General features: G+C 30.0%; 1 protein-coding gene across 1 annotated transcript in view; it reads right to left on the bottom strand.

The window, feature by feature from the left end:
• Positions 1 to 23,685, bottom strand: part of LOC123010954 (rap guanine nucleotide exchange factor 4) — a 68,631-nt gene that overhangs the window by 17,361 nt on the left and 27,585 nt on the right. Inside the window, exons 3-5 of the mRNA XM_044408173.1 lie at positions 20,130 to 20,221; positions 3,959 to 4,105; positions 965 to 1,016 (exon numbers count right to left, since the gene is read on the bottom strand). Of these exons, the coding sequence (XP_044264108.1) occupies positions 965 to 1,016; positions 3,959 to 4,105; positions 20,130 to 20,221 (291 nt within the window). The remainder of the gene's footprint in view (positions 1 to 964; positions 1,017 to 3,958; positions 4,106 to 20,129; positions 20,222 to 23,685) is intronic.

The raw sequence follows: 23,685 nt of genomic DNA, 5'->3' as shown, positions 1-23,685 counted from the left end.
AGTCGATTCACTACTTCTCCAAGAATTGTATTCATTAGAATTTTCAATACAAAGAAAATAATACATAAAGAAGTGATAGCTTGAAAGGAAACTAGAATAATGGTATGCAAAGTTTGACAAATAGAACAAAGGGAGTGCAATTTTTGTGAAGCGACAGCTTTAGTCCCAAAGTTGCAAAATTTTGTGGTGGCACGTCGAAGCCAGCTCATCATTCCTAAAATTTTCTGAGCCATAAACGTCAAAATATAAATTTTATTTCAATACCTTGCATGGAACACAACGCTATATAAATTCCGGGAACACTCCTTGAATTTTCCCAATTGCTGTGTGGCCGAATAAATAAATTTAGCGTCTAGACACATAAAATTCGTACAATGTAGTGCACTTCATATGGCGTAATAAAACTTCTTTAGCTCAAAAACGTAGTCGCAAACTGTCGCGTAATACACCATCTAGAAACTGAACCAAACTGGTTCACAATTTCATCGGATGATGAAACTAATTAGTCGCGGGAGGGTTGTTGGAGGAATTAGTCATAAGTCACCCCCGCATGGGCTTTCCACGAGTCACGCACTTAATTTGGATGTACAGCAAACAATAAATTATTAGATTAGAAGAGCCTCATCAGTGGGGGAATTTAACCCAAATTTTGGCAATTTTTTCCGAGAATAATGGCGACTAATAGCAAGAAAGCTTGACGACTATTGATTCAATATAGTTCATTGTTCCAACTCTGCTACTTCTTGGTCATTTCGCCGCGTTATTGACTCTGGCAAAAATGTTCTTCCACATTTTAGTTCGTCAGGAAACGGCCACAATAAAAAGCGACTAATAAATCCTCCGAGGATGATGTGCCTTCGAAAATCCAGTTTGGAAGTTTCGAGTTTGGGAGATTTTGATTGATTAGTTGCGTTAATTCGCATCAATCTAGCTTAGATAATTATGAAATCGAGCTTTTACTCACCGTTTTTGAGCTTGCAGTTGGACACCAAGTCGTTCATCAACTCCTTGTTCTTCTGCAAACAAGAAAGCGACCACATTTAGCACAAATTCTTGCTCATCTAATTGTTTTAATTCTGTCCGAAAGCTCGAACAGTGCCAAGTTAGTTGACATTCGTGTGTTCACAATAATGATCTGATAAGATAGAAATTATTCGACATTAGCCAAAAATAAAATGGCCTTGCTTTTATCGCAAATGCAAATATTTTCACGATGAAACTTTTCGACTGAACCGTAAATATTCGGATAAAATTGATGGACAATTGGAAAAAGACGCGTTTCTTAATGTCGGTAATTAAGTTTCACAAAACACGTTAAGTTGCTTCAATGGTTATCTTAAAATATTCCCACTCGAAACTGTAATTACTTCCCAGACGAGTTGCAAGCAATCTAAATAATTAGGTTCTCTACTTAAAATTTAAGCGAAACTTTCAACAAAATTTATTTTACTTAGATTCCAACTGATTTTCGTCGGAATAAGCATAAATACGACTTGTTTAAATTAAATAAAGTAAAAAACATGGAATGCATGACTTAGTCTAAATAAACAAAATATCTAGACGCTACTTTTGTAGGTCATTCGTCGATAACAAACAATTCATTAATAAATTTTATTGTAAACAAGCTTTTTCTATCTATCAAATGACATATCTTTGTAAGCTTTATAAAAACAGCACATCATTAAATTTTTATCAGTTTCGACTAAAACACAGTTGCAAAAATCCAATTGGCATATATTTATAATTTACGAACCGATTTAAAAACGGTCAAATCGATTATTAAATGTAATTTTTATAAAGCTTGTTCATAGTAACATTTTAAGGAATACAGTGTATTTTTATTTAAAATTGTTTAAATAAATACAGGGCCGTTCCGGTAAACCCCACATTCCAAGTATTGGGAGTTCTGAGAATGATATTTATCTAAAAATTTGTACTTAGCCAGGTTAGGTCAATGAAAATGTTTTAAAAATGGCGGCACTTCCGGTCAACTAGAAAGCTATGTTTTCATTGCGTTTTTGGATACGTTGACTTAAGAGTTAATATCGACCTCTCCTATAACTAAGTTCAGCCGTTTTTGAAATTTTTAGTCCGTTTGGAAATTTTTGAATTTGAACCTTTCTCTTGAAAAATCGATAACTTTTCAATTTTTACATATTATTAAATCGTATTTGGGTATTTAAAAGAGAAAGGTATGATCTTTCTTTTGGTGAATTCATTATTGAAAAAAATAATTAAGAAGCCCCCAAAATTTTACGTAACGTTTGAAGAAATTCAAATATCCAATCAATATCAATTTTTCTAAATAAAACGTCCCAATATCATTGCCGTGACTCCCGATACTTTTAATGTAGGGTCGGAACACCCTATGTTTACAGGGCTATGTCACAACTCGCGCCCCAGAGAAAAATTTCAAGTAAGATAATTATTTTTCCATTACAAATAGAGTGAAAGTGCAAAATTTAAACTCTCATAATTTTAAAATTTTTCAGATAGAATTTTTTAAACATTTTTTCCATGTTCCTGTTATCTTACCTTACATGCCATTTTTCTCTAAAGCGCAAGTTTTGGCGCACCCTGTATAAAAACTTAAATAAAAGTTATAAGAATTTTGCGGAATAGAAAATAAAAAACCAGTGAAAAAACAAAAAATCGAAAGTTTCTTTTAGGAAAAAATAAAACAAGAGTATGTAACTACCACACTAACAATATAGTGACGAAAAGGCGTAAAAAACTAAAGATGTAAAAACCATAATTTAATTTTCTGATGAACACAAACACAATTTAACCCGAAACACCAAACTTTTATTTTTAACACAACGCGTTTCAAAACTACATAGTTTTATCCTCACCTGAGGTTGACCACTTTGTGGTTGAAACGCGTTGTATTAAAAATAAAAGTTTGATGTATCGGGTTAAATTATGATTGTGTTCATCATTTCCATACCAAGAGGATCCAACAAGAAGTTTAATTTTCTGAGATTATAAAAAATAAAAATGTAAATAAACATGAGATCGCAAAAAATATAAAAATGGGAGAAACATAATATGTATAAAAACTGAAAATGTAAAAATTGATAAAAAATAAAAAGTTATGACAACATAGTATGAACGTGAAGATATAAAAACATATTTAAGAGCATTAATAATAACGCAGAAAAATTTGAGATAATTAATTCAAATCTCAAATTTAAATTAGAACTTAGAAATTTTGGAAATGTAAAAGTTAAAAAAAATAAAAAATAAAAAGGCATGAGAACAGTATGAGAAATTCAAATCTTAAACTCAAATTCAAATTAAAATTTAGAAATTTTGGAATTTTGGAATCTGAACATAAAAAGTTTATCTAGCAACTTTGGGAAAATAAGAAAAAAGTGGAAAAAAAATGAAGAATAGACAATTAAAAACATGGAAACTAAAGTCAGTGTTTGCGAATTATACGTATTATTACCCAATTTTATAATTATTTAAACAAATAATAATAAAATGATTTTTGCTTCAAATAAAGATAAACCTATAGAAAAATACTCGACACAACAATAGAAAAACGGTATTGATAAAAATGCGAAGGTTCGATACAATGAGTGCGGCGAATAAAACAACAGTAATTTCTAACAATGCAGTAACAGCACAATAAAAGTAATGAGTAATGAGAAACGAGCTAATTGCAACGCGGAGACGAACAGAAGAAGTAAGACTAACAAATATTGATTCTGCAAGCACTTGAAGGATGTAAACCAAACAACAGCTTCACTGTGCTTAACTTTAACAAAATTGTCTCTATTTACAACGCTATCACTCGTCTCGCTGGACCATTAAACAAAAATGTCGGCATTTACGCTCACACTCAACTCAAACAATAAAAACGTGAAATCGCTCACATTGTTGCTTCGTTGGCCCTAATGTATTTTTATCAACGTATCGATGGCCGAAAGTAGCCCTTAAGTGACTTCCTTACCTCCCATATAAGTTTGAAATCGTGTTGTTCGACCCGGAGCAATTCACACGTTGTTTGCGTAACAACCGTTGTATCCCTGGGCAGATCCTGAAGGATTGATTCCCCGAAAGTTGCTCCAACCCCTAGTGTGCACAACGTTACAGGTACCTGTAATTAAAGTGTTATCATTAATAAAATTCACTTGAAGCAACTGAAGTCTAGGTATTCATTAAAGCGGAAAATAGTAAAGAATTACATTTTGCACAAGAGAAAATAGAAAAGCAATTTATTTTGCAGCCTTTAATAGGATTCGCCCGGCGCATCCACCAGAATTGACCACTTTTGCAAATTCCGATAAATAAAAGAAGACACAGAAATCAATGTTTAAGCGTATGTGGGAGCCAACTTTGCGAAATCTACAAGACAAATTGCGTTTTAAATCAGACCAAAAATGTGCGGTGAATTTAAAATGAGTAAGACAAAAAGCGTCATCTTTGTGTTTTTGTGCGTTTTATTTTTTATCAGTTTGTAATTTGGAATGGAAACAAGCTTTTAGCTTTTTAAATAAATATTTGATTAGCTCAGGTTAATTGCTAAAAAATCGTTATCGTGTTAAAAATTTTACGATCAGTATAAAACGGAGCGTGGGTAATGTGTGAGTGGACAAACGTTCTATTCATTAAACTCGAAAAATTGGATTTTTAATGTTTGGCGTGAATGGAAATTTGAGGTAAATAAACCACAATGTTAATTCATTTAAAATTTTAGTAAAAAAGTTTAAAAGATATTTTAAGCCACATAAAATTGTCAGAAAAAATGCAGACATTTCAGATAAGAAAAAATCACCAATTATCCGATTTCCAAAGGTTTTTTTTTTCGTTTCTTTTCTTTTAGTAACATTTGAGGTTTACTCTTAATTTAATTTATAATTAACATTAAAATAATACAAATTTTATAAGTATTTTATCTTTTTGGGTATTTTATTAAAAAAGAATCAAAAATAATTCTATCATAAAGCAACATTCTTGAAATCTATTAAAGCACGACAACAGGCAAATAACTGACAAAAAGTGCAACTTAAATTTTCAGAAACAATAAAAAATTGTGTAAAAAATTAATAAAAATTAAATCTTAGAAATAAAAAATGAAGTATGCAGATCAATAGAACTGGACGTAAACTGTTGATTAAAAAAAAATTGTAAAATTCGATTAGATACGTTAAATCCGGTATAATCCAAATTCCAAATTCCATTAAAAAAATAAAAATAATGAAAGAGGTTCTACCTATCAAATATTCATGCCTTTAAAGAGCATCTGAGAAAATTAATAAGATGTATAAATATGACGCTTTTAGCTCTTGAATAAAATGAAAAAAAAAAGAGGAAAGCTTATATTTTATTACTGAAGGATAAGAAGCGTATTAAAAGGTATGTTACACTGCACATTAAAATATTCAAAAGATGTAAGAGAACCCAGAGAATATGAAAAAAATTATTTACGAGCAAAACCAGATATTTAATTGCAAGAAGAGGGTAACTAAATTTGCTTTCATTTTGAGGTAAAAAATCAACAATAGTATATTATGTTAATAGTGGTAAAAATGATAATTTATGTGGTGAAGGCAAATACTTAAATAATAAATAATTCGGCTGACTCACATAAACTCACTTTTACTCCAAGTAACAGATATTATTTTAGCCACTATAATTAGCAAGTAAATAAACAAAATAATCAGGATGCTTTGCAACTACTGAAATCATAATTAGGCTTGTCAACAAACATCAAGCGTCAATATTGGAATTTGTGTTAAAATTTTCGAAAGTGTTAATCTAATCTAACTATTGCATGAGATCTACAATGTGTTTCAAAATGATTTTCATCTAGTGGTCTATGTATTTTACATGTAAAATTAAAGATGCCTCTTTAAAAAATATTGAACCTAATTAACCTCAAATGTAATTTTTTTTCGATTGACAGTTGTCATTGTTGACAAAATTATCTGGTTCAAAAAAAGTAGAGCGGCACAGATAAATTTACATGTATAAAAATTCCATATAAGTGACTAGATAAAAATCATTTTGAACCACGTTGTACAATGTAATTGCTAAAGCAGCAAAAGAGACAATAAGAAAGCGACAACATTGGTAAATGTCATGGTAAAAGTAAAAACGCTTAGGCGCAAAATATAGTTCTTACTCCATGGCTGAAAGGTAAACTTTTACTTATTGTGACATTTAATCATAAAAATGATCACTTTTGTGACGTTTGCGAATAAAAAATTCTGAAATTTTATTAACATTTTATTATCAAATTAAACTGAATCTCACAACTATGTAAATAAAATTAAATAAACCTTTTTTTGATTGTTTTTGTATAACGATGAAATATGGCGCCGCTCTTTTAGTTGTTTAATATCCGTCGTCTTTAGTCGAGATGTAATGTTTATGCATTATTAACTCCTGCTTTTGCCGGGTTCATTTAGTACAGCAGCCGTGAAATAGAGATCATTTGGTGCAGACAGCGGAATTGCAAGCATGTCAGTGTCAATATTTCAGACATTTATGAAATTTTGATAGTTGAATATGTGGCTTTCAACCATATCTATTACCATTCCGTTAGTATTTAAATTAGAGAGTGGGGGAGTTATTTTATTGTAATTTAGCAAAGTTGGAAGTTATTTGAACAGAAAAGTTGAAAAGTTTCGAGACAAGCGCTTTGTGTTGGCGTACAATGGTAAATACTTTGAAGATCTCCGGAGAGAAACGTCCGGCTTGAATTACAACGGATTGATAGAAATGGGTTTTCTCACAGGTCAAACGCCATAACCTCGAAAACTTGAAGCAAATAAATCCGAGAGATGGCTTTTACGACTCTTTGTTTTTTCCGTAATACATACGGATTGAGGTGATACCGATATCAAAGATTTATTCACTGTTTACGTGTCGAGGGTAATCGCTATTCGTGTCACAACTTTATTATAAGTTCTGTAATTTATGATAATGAAAATTGCGTTTTTGATACGCTTTTCAAAGTATTGGTTTTCTGTTTCACTGATCATACAGAGTAAATGCTATTACGTTGAAAATTACATTACTTTTCAACAATGGAAAATTTATTTAATTTCAAAGACGTTTGAATTCACATTTAGTGAGCCATAAATTTAGCAATTTTCTAGCTTATAGGATTATAAAGTTGCATTCGGTGGTTCGACGATATCTGTTTTACAAGTATTTCAGAGAAACGCTTCAAAAAGTTTTAAAACGAAATTATCATTCTTTGGTCTCACACGTTGGAAAAACTGTATATCAATTATACACAATTTCTTATTGTTTTTCCTTATAATAGTGTTACACAATATCGATTTTGTTTCTAAATTTTTTACTTTTCCGAAAATATATTTTCTGTTGTATGTTCTTTGTCTCTATACAAGGTGTTTGGAAATTCGCACGCCAGAGTAAGATAAAATACTACTAAATGAAAAAAAATGTAAAAAGATGTGTCTGATTTTTTAACATTTTTTCCATGTTCTAGGTATCTTATCTTACTTGATGTTTTTCTGGGCTGCGAGTTCTGAAACAGCCTGTATAATAGTGATGTTGATGTGTGTATCAAAGCTGTTAAAGTAATCTTTTTGATCACTTTTGATCTTTTTTAAGACTACAATTAAAATAAGGCAAAAAAATCGCTTTTGCCGAGGTGCACACAACGTTTTTTAGGCGATAATCACAAAAAAATTCAAAAATGTGGTCATTTGGTTACTAACAATTTTTTTTTGAAAAAACGACATTTTTTGCAAAAGTATTGTCGTATCAGCAAGAAATTACTGCCTAGGATTTTGGGGTATTCGTGAATAGGTTGCCATAAATTTTGTCAGGTTGGTTTCTGGTGCCAAAAAAAACATATCGCAACTAATGTCAAAATTTAGCTTAAGTCACATGTCAGCTTGTATGTATAATTCATTTGATAGTTGACAGCAGGTTCTCAGAAAACGTCAACTGTCAACAACAAAGGGTAACCAACCATAGGCATTCAAAATTACTTCTGAAAATTCTAATTACCAACAACATAAAAAAACGAAATTTTCTTAAATTCGTAGGTGGCAATTTCTTGTTGACAAATCTGTAGTTGCAAAACTGCCCTATAGGTAGGTTATAACGTGTTCATGAAATAGTTTTTGACAGATCAGTCTCAAAAAAGTAGTGTTTGACATATGTGTACAAAAAAGTAACATTTGACAGATGTATATTAAAAAGTAAAACTTTACGGTGCAAAATAAGCCATTTCACCATTTTGTAATAAACACCTAAAAATCTTGTTTGGTGCATTTATGTCTCAATTATGCGCTACCATTTTCGGTTTTGTTTTGTCAAACCACATCCAACCTCAATTCCGGAGCCCTGGCGTCCCTCGAGAAACCACCGTTGGAATTCAATTAAAATATGGCCTCATTGGGGGATCATAAAGTTTGCTGTTTTGCTAAATAAAATGGTACAACTGTATGGAAATGTGAACTAAATTCCCATCAGTAATCCCACTATTTTTAAGTAAATACATGTATCGGGATATTAATCAAATGAATATCAAATTAGCCTTATAGCGTTACTCGCTAATCATTATTCGACATAATTGCTATTTGCATATTTATGACACGGTCTCGTATGTCCAAGAGTGTAAACTTAGTGCACCTGTCGGACAAATGTGTACTGATATAAATCAATTAGTTATAAAAATGTCATTCGGGGTGGAAAGAAAACATAAAAGATTGGAGAAAAAGTGTAAGTAAAGCACGCTTTGAGCCACTGCCAGCCAATTTCTCCACAAATCCTACAATAATCCCGGTTTATTGGAGGCGGAACATTCTTTATTATATCTTTAAGCAAATTAAGTTTGTAGGGAATAAAACCGGATTTGAGGCTAAATTATAAAAGCGACTAAGTGAGTGCCAACTTTAAGTAATTTACATTGAGTTACTGACAGTTGGACAAAAACTGTTTGTCTTGATTAGTGAACAATTCCACATCATTATCCTCTTTACAAGCGACAAAACGTTAAAAAGTCCCTTGTCGACACATCAATCGAAAATCGATGTTTTTAATTGCTATTTACGATTCAATATTGGTGATGAAAGCTGACAAATTTTCGTCCTTAGAGTCACATTCTGCTTTCCGCATAAAATTTCATTTTGTGCTGGAATTAAAGCGTGATAAATTCACTCGATTATTCAATATAACGAGAAGATTCTTTATGTGGAAGTAATGAAATTCTCTCTTCCATTTTTATAAACAGTGAATCCTCTTATGGCTGCATCAAGAAACCGTCAAAAGTCTCCCCTAAAGGGATCAAACCGACACGGAAACTTCTTAAATTCCAACTCTGACACGTATGGGTTATTAACTTAAAGTACATTTTCTAAAACAAATATTCACGTTTGAAATTTTGCATTTGGAATTGTAAATTTTTAAATGTATTTGCATATTTTGAATTTATGAACACCTCTATGTAGTTTTCAGGCAAAAAATGCATGCACAGCTTGCAGCTTCGTTAACTTCATGCATATATTGCTTTTTCTGTTTCTACCAACACAAATTTACTTTTTAGTTCTGTTAATTACAAGTGGTAGCGACAGATTTATAGACCCCTAATTGCAAATGCATGCAGGAATGTATAAAAAATGTGCTAATCGAAATTTTTTATTTTGAATTGTAAAAAAAAAATAATTACAACTGAAATACGATTACGTTATAAGAGATTTTTCTATTTTGTGTGGATAACAAAGCTATTTGTGCATGTAGGTACTGAACATCTATTAAATGTTTGTAAAAATTCCTATGTCAATATTTTGTAGTTTTAGCTCAAATTTATTTTATTGTAAGGCAATATCACGTACACTTTTATTTTTCAAAATCTTAAAATTTAAAGTTTTTCTTCAAAAAGATCAAAACTCAAAAAAATCCTTCGGAAATTTTTAAATAATTTTTTGTAATTTTCCTCCATTTTGATTCTCTAATAGACATAGACATGTGCGATGTCTTAATAATCAAAAGGTGTAGATCAATTTTTCATTTTTAAAATTAAGATTTTACCAAACGTCACAACAATCCCTAAATCGGTTCAAGTAAAAAAAATTTTGGCATAAAAAATTACAAAAAATAGTATAAAAAAACTCGTTTTGTGAAACCTTGAAGAAACTCATTCTTTACGTCACTCGTTTTTTGAACTTAAATTCGTGCTTCAAGACTGGTCTTATGAAACTTGTTTTTTAATATACTATTTTATAATCCTAGCAATTGTCCTACATTAAATCGTTTGCTTTTTCAATTTTTTGGGTAATCTTTACACTAGGTTATTAACAATGTTATTAAGTTTTTATAATCGTAATATTGTCTCTCAAAATTATTTTTCTGGTTTTAAGTTTCTCTTATAATTCTTTTCAAAACTTTTAATTTTTTACGAAGATAAGTATACGTATGTAATTGGTAACTTTTACATTTTGTTACATATTTTACAATTTTCCCAAACTTTATGAGCTTTGGTGCAATATTCTAACTTATTTTAAATTCTCCTTCCTTATCATGCAAGTTATTTATTTCCGCTTAAAATCAAAATCTTAGTAATGTAGCACAATTACATTTTTCTCTTTCTCATTTGCATATTCCAATATTTTTAATATTTATAAGATTTTGGTTATAATCGTTCTTTCTCAACGTTTGAAGAAAAATATTTCAAAATTTTGAAATGCACACTTATTTTTACGTTAAAATTTGTATTTTTAGACATTTACAAGAAAACTTTTCATAATGTGAAAATGGTGATATTTTTTAATTAAAAAAAAACAGAATTAATTTCTGTCTCTTAATTTATTACAATATATTTCATTGTTGAAATATATCCTCAAAGCCAAACAGATTTTGCTCGAAATCCAAATAAAGATCTGTTTAATTTTCTCGTTTACACAGAAAATCCAATGTGACGACACTAAACTTGTTACGTAAATTTATAGAGATAAAAGTCTTCCTTTCTGAATTATAAATAAAAAGTGTTACTATGTACAAACGTATCTGAAAATAAAATCTAAATTCAACTAGAGCGTTGCATTCTGCTACTTTATTCAAGCTATTCTTTTAAAATTGTCTATTGTAGACAACATACAACAAAATTAGACATCAAACGGCATCCATTTTAAACAAAATTGGAAGTCATTTTAAATTCACTTTGAGCTTAGGAAAGAAAAAGTGCAATCCGGACGTTAATTTATATCGCAATTTGGTTTTATACCCGGACTCGGATAATTAATAATTAAGGGAGCGCAAATGCTCTACATTTAAAATGTAATTAAAAAAATGATTTCTTCAAATTGAAAATTACCAGATTTTATCTCCTACAAGGTATTTTACAGTTTATTACACTATTATATAATGGAATATGGTAACGAAAATGTTTCTCAGGCTTGATGTGAATTAAAAATAGAAGAAATTTTGCAAGAGATAATTGAATGTAAACTAAAAATTAATTAGATTGTGTACCTTTTTATTTGGATGTATCCTGTACCGTCCTTTTTTGTTCCACATTTTCACAATATTTCTACCATTGATCAAAATCAATACGAATTAATTATCCACCAAGTAATAAATAAAAAGGATCTAATCTGATAAAGCATACATTGCGAATTCGTTTTATAAACATAAATAAGTTATCCACGTGTCGCAAATTGCCTAAATGTGGAGACAGTTCAATTAGCCGGCAAATAATTAATTCAAGAATAAATAAGGCTTCCGCACCGTTCATTTAAATTATCCGGAAATGGAGCACGCGCCAACCGGAAGAATTGATCAGTGCTGCACTGGAACATTGTTTCGAAAAATTAAAGTTTTATCATCGCGAGTAAACAAACATTATCTAGAGCACACACCAAGTTGCCTCCGTATTAACTGAACAAAATTAAGCAGGAATATCGAGGTGGAAGTTATATCAGCGGCTCTTCTCCGGCGGTGAGAACGCATTGTTAGCGAATGAGGTCTTCCATCAGCGGTCCGGTGAGAAATATCGGGTTTTGCAACACCAAGGACCAAGATTAGGTGGCATAGAACCCAATTAGATAAGTTTTCAGAGGTTAATCGGGAATTATTTGACATTTACTGGTCACTGACACCGGGTCCAACCTTCTCAAAAAGACAGGATGTTATGTAAATGGACCAAAATATCTTGAAGAATTCTTAAATATACAGTGAGTGGCAAAATTATGAAATAATCTTACTTATTAAAATTAACCGTTCGAGCATTTTTGCCAAAACAAAATATTTTCAGTTTTAATAAGATTATTCCATAATTTTGCCGCTCACTGTATATAAAAATGGCTAGGAAGACAAATTTGGTTTATATTTGTGATCAATAGAATGTAATTCAGTGAAATTAGCCTGACCGCTAGTGATTACCTAATTGTCCTCAAAGATTGAATAAAATTAGTTACTGCACATAGCACTCTAGAGAATCAGGAAACCCTGGGTATTGCTGTGTTTGATTTGTTGCACAAACAGGATTCAAAACAATAAATTGAAGAAATTGCGCAACATTGCTCGAGTTTCCTATAGCAATTGCACAAGTAGAGTAATTTGTTATTTTTATGTAATACATTTGTAATTACTGTGTCTTACACACAGTTTTATTAAAGTTTAATGCTTGGGAAAGTTATTGTTATTTAAATATTTCTACTTGATGGTGAGAGTACTTACCAGTTAATGTAATTATCGATTAGATTAGAGCATTAACTTGTAATTAAGCTCTATACATCGCTGTTAAATTATGAACAATTAACTTACGTGTACTGGGAATATGGTGGTGGAGATGCTGATAAAAATTATATTAGTAGATGGTTACCTCGACTTTAATGAAGCACATTAAATTATTTAGTTTCTAATTAAATGAAACAGCAAGTACTGTTTAGAAAACAATACTGATAAAATACAAAAGAAATAAAAAATAAAAAATAAATAAATATATAATTAACTACTGAGACAAAAAGAGTTTTATACTATAATAATATAAAACTTCAAATTTCTTTCCAACATTAATATTGAATCAGAAATTTTACTAAATTCAGAAATTGTTATAAAAACAAGCTCGAAGCAGCAATAAAATTCTTAAATACCTTAAAATAAAATCTATTTAGAAAATTTCAATTATCATAGTAATAAAATTTTAAATACAGAGTGTCCGGAAAGTCGTGCACCTCCTTGAAAGGAAGTAATTGGTTAGTCCTCCAGAGTACTGAAAAAATGTTTAAAAAATTCTATTTGTCAAAAAAAAATTGACATTTGACATTTTTTATGTCTATTTAATGATACTGATAATCTTGTATATGTTTTTTCATAATTATTTAGTGAATGTACAAAAATTTTGCCCATAAAAGCCACAAATAACGCTGAACAGAGTTACAATTTAGGATAGTGCTTCTTTGTTTCCTCTTCTAATAGCCTGTAGCAAAAAACTTGGAAAATTATTTTTCTAACAGAAATAAATAGAGTCAAAGTACAAAATTTAAACTCTCATAACTTCGAACTTTTTATAGATAACTTTTTTTTTTAATTTTTCTTGTCTAGCGCACCGCCCGATGATACAGTGTAACGGAGGTGCGCGACTTTCCGGACGCTCTGTATATGGTAATGAAGTTAAATATGAAATAAAACAATAAATAAGTGTATAAAATAAATAATATAAAAGAATACTTGTATAAGAAATATTCCTAATAGAACAGGTATGTTATGTTCTCAGTCGAAAAAAAATTGATGAAAAAAAATAAAACAAAACTTTTATATCAGACAATAAGTTCTGCTTAGGAAAGAAAAAGAATATTTTCTAAAGTAGTCCATAAAAAAATTCGAAGACAAAAAATTTTAATTATAAGAAGAATAAAATTAAGAATTTTAAACAATGATAATAATGATAAATAGGTAGCCGGAAATATGCAACCAAAATTCAAACTACATATAAAAAATCGATTATTATTAATTTAATGGGTTTGACACAAGTAGTATATTTCATACGAGCTGGTAAATATGATATTATCGCAGGTTTGATAGAGTCCGAGCGGTAATTGCATTACCATCGAGGTTTGTTTGCTTTTTTATTCACAATCATATTTAGTTTAAAAATTAAAATATCTGTTTTTCTCTCAAAGTTGATGCATTGACATAGTTGCTATGCAAACAAATTGAGTTTTTGTTATTTGATCTGCTCGTAGCTTCTCTCACAAATTATTTTCCGACCACGGGATGTAATGACTACTTCTCCGGCCTCCAAAAGATTAGATCGGCATTTACTAATTTACTATAGTGATTAAAATTATTCAAATTTTGATCTAGATTTTGACAAAATTTTTCAATATTGTACATATTTTTGAAAAAAAAGTGTGGTTTGTTTCAATAAAATTAAAAATACAACAGAAGGTAACAAACAAGGATAATTCTGGGCTAATTTTTGCATACTTAAACGTGAAATTAGTCACACATTTAAATTTGATTATAGATAATTAAATGTTCTATAAAGTAAATCAGCTAGCTCTTAATTACACCTAATATTTCTTATTCTTTGAAAACTATTTTTATTAATTACAATTTCACCCATTTTATATTTTTGCTGTTTTAATCTGTTTTTTTTTTCACTCCGAATCTAGTTACCTGAGTTCTTTGACCCTAAACTTTGTTATTACCGTAACTCAATCTCCTCATTTTCTTTTATTAAGTCCTCAGATTAAATTTCCTTATACTTGGCATACACATTTTTCACTCAGTCTACTAAACCCAATTTGCCTACAATTTCGGCCACTCCTTCTTTTTTTAAACAATTTCTACTTTTTTTTTCTTTTAAAATTTACTTAGTGTTACTGGTCTCCAGACTAGATTAGAGAAATATATTAAGAAAACTTGGCAAAATGTATGAAAAAAGTTGTTCCTTGCTATTTGGTGGAACTTTTCTTAAAACAGTAAAAACACATATTCTTGTGCTTTTTTATTTATTTAAGCTCACATTACAAATTTATACGTCACATTTCGTTGCTTGAAACAACACCGCTCGAATAATTTCGTGACCGTCTGTGGGAAAATCCGCAAGTCCTGACCCGATGTACCAGTGTGATATGATAAGACAGACTCCACTATACTCTCCACATCGTAAAACAACATTAACAGTATCAGTGTTAGTGTTGGCAGCTTTAAGCTTTATGTACACAAGTTCTCTCATAAGTAAAATATATGCAGCTAAGCTGTCAACGAAAACATTGTTGACTTAATACATTTCGAGTAAAATCACACCTTGTAGCTTTTGACAGTAAGTTAATTTTCCAAGAATAACACTTCGACCAAAATTTGTTCATATTAAAGACATATATCACTCTAATCCAATTGAATTCCGTGCTCTCGAACGTTACAAATATTGAATCAATTAATTCGTTCGGATACAACCATTAATAACATCGAATTTGATTATAATCACTTTGTAATCAACATGTGATCGAAATTGTATTTGAAATGCTTCGAAACGATCTCCTGCATTCATAATGCGCTTAACGCTACCGAAACTAATCATATCACAACAGAAATAAACCTCCATTTCGCTACTTTCCAGATAAATAACACTCTTTTACGAGCTCGCAAACACGTTTATTTTTCTTTTCTCACCTCATGATAAAATTACGGTAGTTATTGCGATATTTATTTTTCCGGGTAAAACGTTCATGTCGTTGCATGTTAATGCACGAACCGACAAAGCACGAAAAAGTGGGGGATTACCCGAAAATTCGCGGTTTGTGTATTGTTGGCTGCATAATTTATCGACGGAGGTCTTTGTGCACAGAATCGATGCAAGTGCGGGAAATAAATTGTGTTCCGGAAAACTGGAGTCGATGTTGGCTGTTAAGGAATTGCTTTGTTTTCGATGAAAATTCTGGGTTGCGATATGCACTTTGGAAAATTGAACATGAATTGAGTAAATTTAGACGTGGCACGAAATTAAACTACAGTCGTGTCAATAAATTGCAAATTTAATGGTAATCAATGGTGCAATTGCTGCGACCGTAATTGTGGAATAACAGGAATAGAAGCTTGAAATTTCTGTCACTTCAAATAAAGGAAGTTCATAGGAGCATTCGGGTAGTTTAATTTTAGAATTAAAAAAAAACTCTTTCTAAGGAAAAATTTCAAATATTATTAATGAAATCAGTAATCAAATTAGTTAAAAACTGTTAATTCCGTATTTTGGGCTACAAATTTTCAGCAATTTCCAGCAAAAAAATCAAACTTTTATCTCAGGATTTACACAATTAATTTTTGTTTCATGAACAGAAATTTTGACCTTCGAATTGGAAAGATAATAAAAAAGATAAAGATAATAAAGTAAGTACTATACAAATCTTTTGCTGTCCGTTCTCAACATAAGTATAAAAAGTTTGTTAATTTTAAAGTAGTATTAAAAAAAAATGTTTGCTCTTATATTTAAAGTATAATAACTCTTATTTATTTTTTAATTGCAACATATGTATATATGTACTATAAAAATTTGAATCCAAATCTAATGAATCTTAATTTAGGTATGTCGAAAAAAATTTCTCTTAAATAAAATGCAAAACTCAAAAAAAAATTAAATAACGATCTTATTTTATAAAGTGCTACACAATGTTTTTGTAGACGCAAATAATATAAATTAAAAATGCTTGGTTTCAATTTTTGCTTACCCTGTATAAAAAGGTCCTTATTCCTAGTTCTAAAATCATCGATTTTTTATAAATTTTAATTTGTGATTTAGTAGAGAATCCAAATTCTACGATGAAAAATTTACATTTTTAGCGAAAAGCAAGGATTTAATTGTTTTTTCCCCTAAAAAGCTTTTCAATCACGATAAAATTTAGCATTTTTACAGCCAATAATTTATTTAAGTCTAGCACTCTCAAGAATAATGTCACAAAAGGGTGAAATTTCTGGTATTCTGTAACGAGTTGAGTTTCGAGAAGTGGATTTTGTTAACTTTTTATGCCGAGTTTTCTTAATCGTTTTCCTGAAATGATTAATCAAACTCGGTATAATAAATAATCTGAGTTAAAAAATTACACATACCTATTAGATTACTTTCAAAAATAAAATTTTTATAATTTATTTATATTCCTGTTTTCAACAAAAAGCAAGATTCTTAATTAAAGCTTTTAACCCTAATTTTTAAACTATTGCAGACTGAAAATTTCAATGTGATTGAGAACAGAAGAGGAAAATTTGTATAAATTATTTAGAAAATTAGCGTTTTCAAACTTGATTTATTTATGTGTGGTACTGTTAAATAATGTATTGCAAAAGTCGAATTTACTGCTTTGGTTTATTTTAGTTCTTTTTACTCATTTGTTAATCTAACCCTATCTCTGCAAACATATTCAACGCAGTGCAGTCAAATCTACTAGTTTTGCAGCGGGATCACAAACCGTGTGCAATTTCCTACTTGTTTACAAACCACAAAGCGGAAAAATCTCTTTTCAGCCAATGTCCATTTATTTCTCGTACCTAAAGATAGAGTCTTTGTACAACATTCAAATTATTCCATTTTTCATCACGTAACACTCTAATCTTCTTTAAAAAACGTCAAATAAAGAAATAATATTTATAATCCTTGTACATTTTAAAGAAGGGTTGGTAAAAGAGCATTCGAGATTTTTTCAAACTCGCCGTCTGGAATTAATGAGGATAATAGTCGAATTCACGATTCAATGCTTTGATATAATTGAAATTTTCACGGCGTTTCTATTTATTCAAAAAAGAGACAGAATAACACTCAACTGCGATTGATATTATAATTTGTTGATGGTTCACCGAGTCCCAATAATTTTACTAACATCCTTCATCGCTTTTAGCAGTCTATTGGTTTTGCAGAGCCGAAATTTGTGTCAATTATAGAGTACATAGCTGCATAATTATCACTATTGATCTGTTGTAGTAGAATCCGAGAATTTTTGGGTTAAACGAAACTTATGCCCCAAGTTCGGATAATTTATTATTCGCATATCTCACAAGTGAAAAAAGCAAATAAAACCCGGGGCCACTCCACGAGATATATCATTGCTTTCTCACATTACAGTGACTTATTGCTCTTTTACCTCACATACACGGAGTTTTTCGCTCGAGGATTAATCAAATGTTTGTTGGAAGCAATCAGAAATGCAATTAATGCTCTTGAAGGGTGGAATCGCATAAATTTTCATAAATGAAAACTTTAATTCAGGAAGCAAGATGCCGTAATTTCGTGTATTCACGGATGTTTCGGAATTATTTAGCATAAATTTGACCACAAATAATCGAAAGACGAAACGTTTAAGTATTTGTCTTTAATTTTTATTTGGAAAAGAACAAGAATTTTAAATTTCAAGACTAAAAACGCAACTTTATAAATCCTAGAGTGATTAAGAAAAAAATTGAGAATTCTCTTGGGAAAAAGAAAAAAATATTCTGAAAACTACCTATTCAAAAAATCCAAAGAATTCCAAGACAAAAAAAAATTAATAATAATAAGAAAATAATAAAATTAAATAGGAAACAAATAAAAAAATTGATAAATACAAAAAATGTATCCCCTAACAAAAATCTTTGATTCAAAAATTATTAAAGAAAGAAAAATGAATGATCTTAGAAAAAAAAAACATTAAATGAGAATTAAATTAAAACGTTTTCATTTCAACAAAATTGTGGTATTTTTCAATAAAAAAAGTGTTTAGCATAATTTTCTCCATACACAAAGTACAAAAATAATTTACTTATAAATCAATTCAAAATTTTATTCAAAATAAAACCAATTACACTACTCTAACGGAAGAAAAAATTTTCCTAAACTTTTTGGTGATTTTTTAAAGACTGTAGCTCATCGAAAAATGGTCTTATCTAGATTAAAAAAATATTTTGGAACTCATGTAAAATTGTAAAAAAGCTGAAAACAAATTGTTTTTCACATTTTGAAAAAGATTAGACAATATTCAGAAACAATATGTACATACAATCGTTCCTTTAATTCTTTTGTAAAATTTTGATCAATCGGTCCGAGACGACGGTTTAATGGATCGATTTAAAAATTTACAGGGCTATGGGGAGTACATTAAGCTGTAAAAACACCTAAAACCATTAATCTCCCCATCAATATTAGTGAATACGCGGTAGATTTACTAAAACAACGTAAAAAGTTACTTTTCTCTCTTTTCTTTAAATCAATGTTGAGGGTGGAAAAAAATATTTTTCAAAAAGATATAAAAGGTTCTTGTAAGACATTTATTCCAGTTTTTTTATATTTTCTGTACGGTCATTGGTATCGATGGTCAAAGACAAAAGGATCCTTTTCCTTTTAAAGTCAGATATCTCAGCGACAAATTGACGTAAAGAAAATATGAAAAAATATATTAAAGATAAATGAACAGGCTATTTGGCCTATGCATTGACTTAACAAAAAAAAAATCCCCACGTCCGTGGACAAAAGCAAAAACAAAAAAATTTGGAATTTTTATTTCTCGCGCTGTTACATAATATTACGTGATAACCGTAGCACAAAAAAAAATTGTCAAAAGATCTCAAAACTAGAAACTTTAAGCTACAGAATGTTTTTTTTTAGTCCAGATACAGATTACAGCCTTTCAAAAATAAGCAAAAAATTTAGCAAAATTTTTTCTTCCTTTAATTTTTTGGGGTAGTGTAGAATTAAGTCATTTTCTTTGGACTGTCAAAATCGTTTTTTAATCAATTTAAATTTTGATTGTAATTTAAAATGTTTTGTGCGACGGATATTAATTAAACACAATTAAAACACATTTTAATAAATGTTAAAATAGTATTATTTTTTAACACTAACCATAGAAACTATTTTATATCAAAATTTTCTTGTTTGTATTTTTTTTGAATATCTAACTAAAATTTGTAAGTAAATTTTACATTCTGAAAGTTGAGATTCAAATTCCGGATTACTTTTAGTTTGAAACTCTATTATTTCAGAGTTTGGCTAGCTACAAACACCCTACATTGAGACAACTTGTTTGACCTGAAATCGAGAAGCAATAAGAAATTCCTTATTTCCGTCAAATAATCCATTTTTTACGTGTACGTGGTTAGAATTTCATGAAAAATCTCTAGAAGAAGCTGTTTCTGTTCGAAATGCATGAAATTGAGAAATATCATTTGCATACCTTTGTATCACTTTCTGGTGGAATTATCCTCACTTCCAAAGCTCCGGCCATTACAGCGTACCAGCATTTTCCCTTGTCGCCTTGTCGAAACACTGCAAGAAAAACATTATTTCATTTAAAAACACGCAAAACTTTAATCGATATTCAAGCCGGTAATTAGAAAAGTTCGTAATTATATTATTAAATAAGGCGAGAAAAATGCACCTGTAATTAAACTTCCAGAGAAAATTGGCTACAAAATAGTCAACAATCTAACTAATTAAACTCCAAACTCAAGATTTCGGTTAGTTGGATTAATTATTGATTAACACAGTTGAGGGAAAAATACACACTTCTCAAGCCAGTCTGCGAGTGACGTTGACTCGAGATAACGCGAGATTATAACCCCAAAGCTCCGATATTAGAACACACTCTTGTTACTCAATATTCAAATCCTTACTTCCTTTTAAATATTATTTACATTTTCAAAGGAAGCACTCTGTTTTCAAGGGTATTGAAAGGCCAACAGAACGTGTTAGAAGGTAAGTAATTGAAAAAGCTTTTCACTAAATCTTCTCAAAGAATGCTTTTCAAGGATGTAACACTAGATGATTACTCCCCTAACTTAATTTATTTTAAAGATGATCTTCATTATGACTTATAACGAGGTGAACTCTGCTATTAGATTACCACAATCAGGAGATTGTTTATTTGCAGCAAACTGCTTCTGTAATAATTCGACCCTTTATTTACGACCTCCTAAAGAGAATTTATACCGCATCTATTAAGTTTCCCGTGTCTTGCATTTACTTCAATTATAGTGGGACGTAACTTTATTAACAAAATTGCAACTCGGCTGGAATTAGACCACGAAAAACGTGTCGCAGACAATGAAAAAACGGTTGGTGTGTTAATTAAACTCGAAGTTGCTAAAAGCGAACTCGAAACAATTTAAACGTTTGCTTATGTCATCCGATTTATTAATCACCTCTTCGAACTCGAATTTGCGTTCAAGCAGACCAAGTCTATCTTTAGAAAACCCAATTGCATTTGTGGGATTGAATGGAATCAAACATCATATTAGGTATTTTCCGACAAAGCGCATTGCGATTTCTTATCGACTGAGAGCAAATTTTGGAAAATATTGTCACTACTGAGAACTTTTTCTGCTTTTTGATACGGAAAATGAAATCGGATCAGCTTTCTAACTGAGTTGTACTTGCTGAAAGGGCAGATGGAATGAAATGTGGCATTGAAACAGATCAAACACGAAAGATTGCCAGACATCTAACGACGGCTTCCTCGAAAATCATTAATAATTTATTAGTACGTGATAATTCGAGATCCTGGCGGAAAATTCTCAAACTTAAAACACGTTTTACCTTTGCTGAACAATAAAACAAAGTCAGTTCCAGAAGTTCTGGAAAACGTATCAAAGTTGGATAACGTTCTATTTTAAAACTAGCACAATTTTTTCGAAAACACATTGCTGTATTTGCCACAAGTGATATTTACTTGTGAAAATGAAAACAGTTAGCGCAAACAACGTGTAATTAACAAACTGTATAACATCTAAATATTGTATAACATGTGTAGTTGACATAAAATAAAATAATATGAATCTGTTAGAACTATTTATAAAATTTTATTTTTTAAATATTTATTTGGCTTAAAGGAAACTGAACTTTCAAAACATTTGTTATTAACAAAAACACTATAAATTTAAGAAGATGGAAGGTTGAAGCAATATTTCCGGATCGTTATTGACAATGAAGAAATCATATTGATTAAACGTTGTTACAAATCGTTTTGTAGAAGTTGTAAAATATTTTTTTTAAACTTTATCAACAAATCTATCTAAATGTTTCATAATAATCTCAAAAATATGTAATTAAATTTGAAAAGCCGTACATAATTACATGGAATTCATAAACAGGGTGCGCCAGAACTCGTGCCCCTGAGAAAAATGCCATGTAAGGTAAGATACCAGGAATATTGAAAAAATGTTAAAAAATCTATAAATATGTCGAAGTTATGAAAGTTTAAATTTTGCACTTTGACTCTATTTATTTCTGTTGGAAAAATAATTTTTCAATAAAAAAATGTCAAATCTCAAAAAATAAATGTCACAATTTTTTGATAGATAAAATTTTTTAAACATTTTTTCCCCGTTTCTGGTATCTTATGTTACTTAAAATTTTTCTCTAGACCGCGAGTTCTGACACCCTGTATAAATAACATCGACAAAATAGGCGATCTCGATTTACACCAAATTCGTCGGAAATACTAAATAATTCTTATTTGAGAGAAGCAAAACGCAATCCAAAATACAATAAAACATAATTGCCCTAACGTCGGGCCAGAATCTCCTTATTATGCCTTTGGTACAATAGTATATTATACATAAAAGGAGAGAAATGCACGATTATTTCTGAAGTCCCACCACCAAAGGAATAATAGCAATTCTCTCCATTGGTGTATATATTTTTTTTTTGCACGAGTTGAGATAAAAAATCCAAGAAACTGGCTGCAATTCTTTAACAAAATTTAAAATTTAGCATAAATTACACAATAGCAACAATAAAAATGTTGTTGACGTTAACGATGATCCAATGAATGAATTGAAATGACTTAGTAGTGGGAGCAAATACTTGCTCCTGTCATTATGCTTATTTTTCTCCCTCTGGAGAAAATTTTGACTTCTGTCACAGTTTTGACATAAGAAAAGCTGGTTTCTACTCTCCTTCGAGTAAAAATTACTATTTTTTTTAATCTAATGACGATAGTTTTTACTTAGATATCGATTTTTTTAAATTTAAAACTAATAGTTTGCAAAAAACTTGTTCTAGTTTTTCCACGATAAAAATTTTGAAATAAAAAAAATAAAATCGAAAATTTTAAAATTAGACCACATAACTAGCATTTTTTCACACCAAACCGTCAATTAAAAAAAAGTGATTTTTTACTTATATCTACAATATTCAGAACTAAATTTTCTAAATGTAAATTTTCTGAGAATCACAACTTTGCAAGCTAAAACATTCCACGACAAGTACGTTTCGGTTTATTGGCTCATATTTCATGAACTGTTCACAGTTTTCATATGAAATCCGAATTTTTTTTATTATTTAAACAAAATATGATTGTGAACAAAATAAACCTCGATGGAATTTTCATCACATTTTCGGGTTCCATGTAACCTCGAGGCTGCGCCTCTCGGTCATGTTACCACTAATAAAATATTTCCAAACTCGGTTGTAATATCCTATTCCCTACTTCGGCAAAGAGTCATAAATTCTTCCCTTGCTTTACTTTTAATAATGTTCCTTCATTACCGTTTTAAAGCTTCATATTAATTTTTCATCGCATTTTACACCTTCTCCCTTACTTTATATTTAAGTTTATTCAGTTTTGTATCTTTAAAATAAAATATACGATGCCATAAATTCAGAATCAGCGGATAATTTATTCGTTTTACCTTCATTTTAGCTTTCAGGACAAACTCAATCTTCATAAATTTTATTTTTAATTCAAAAGCGTAATTGGAGTTTACTTTCATTCATTTACAACAGGTTGT

This window comes from Tribolium madens, unplaced genomic scaffold, assembly GCF_015345945.1.
Source record: "Tribolium madens isolate multiple individuals breed KSU strain unplaced genomic scaffold, Tmad_KSU_1.1 Scaffold_19;HRSCAF=116;Tcas5.2_LG9, whole genome shotgun sequence".
Classification (NCBI taxonomy): domain Eukaryota; kingdom Metazoa; phylum Arthropoda; class Insecta; order Coleoptera; family Tenebrionidae; genus Tribolium; species Tribolium madens.
Note: the sequence above shows the minus strand (reverse complement) of the source record. Positions and strands in the feature narration are given on the sequence as shown.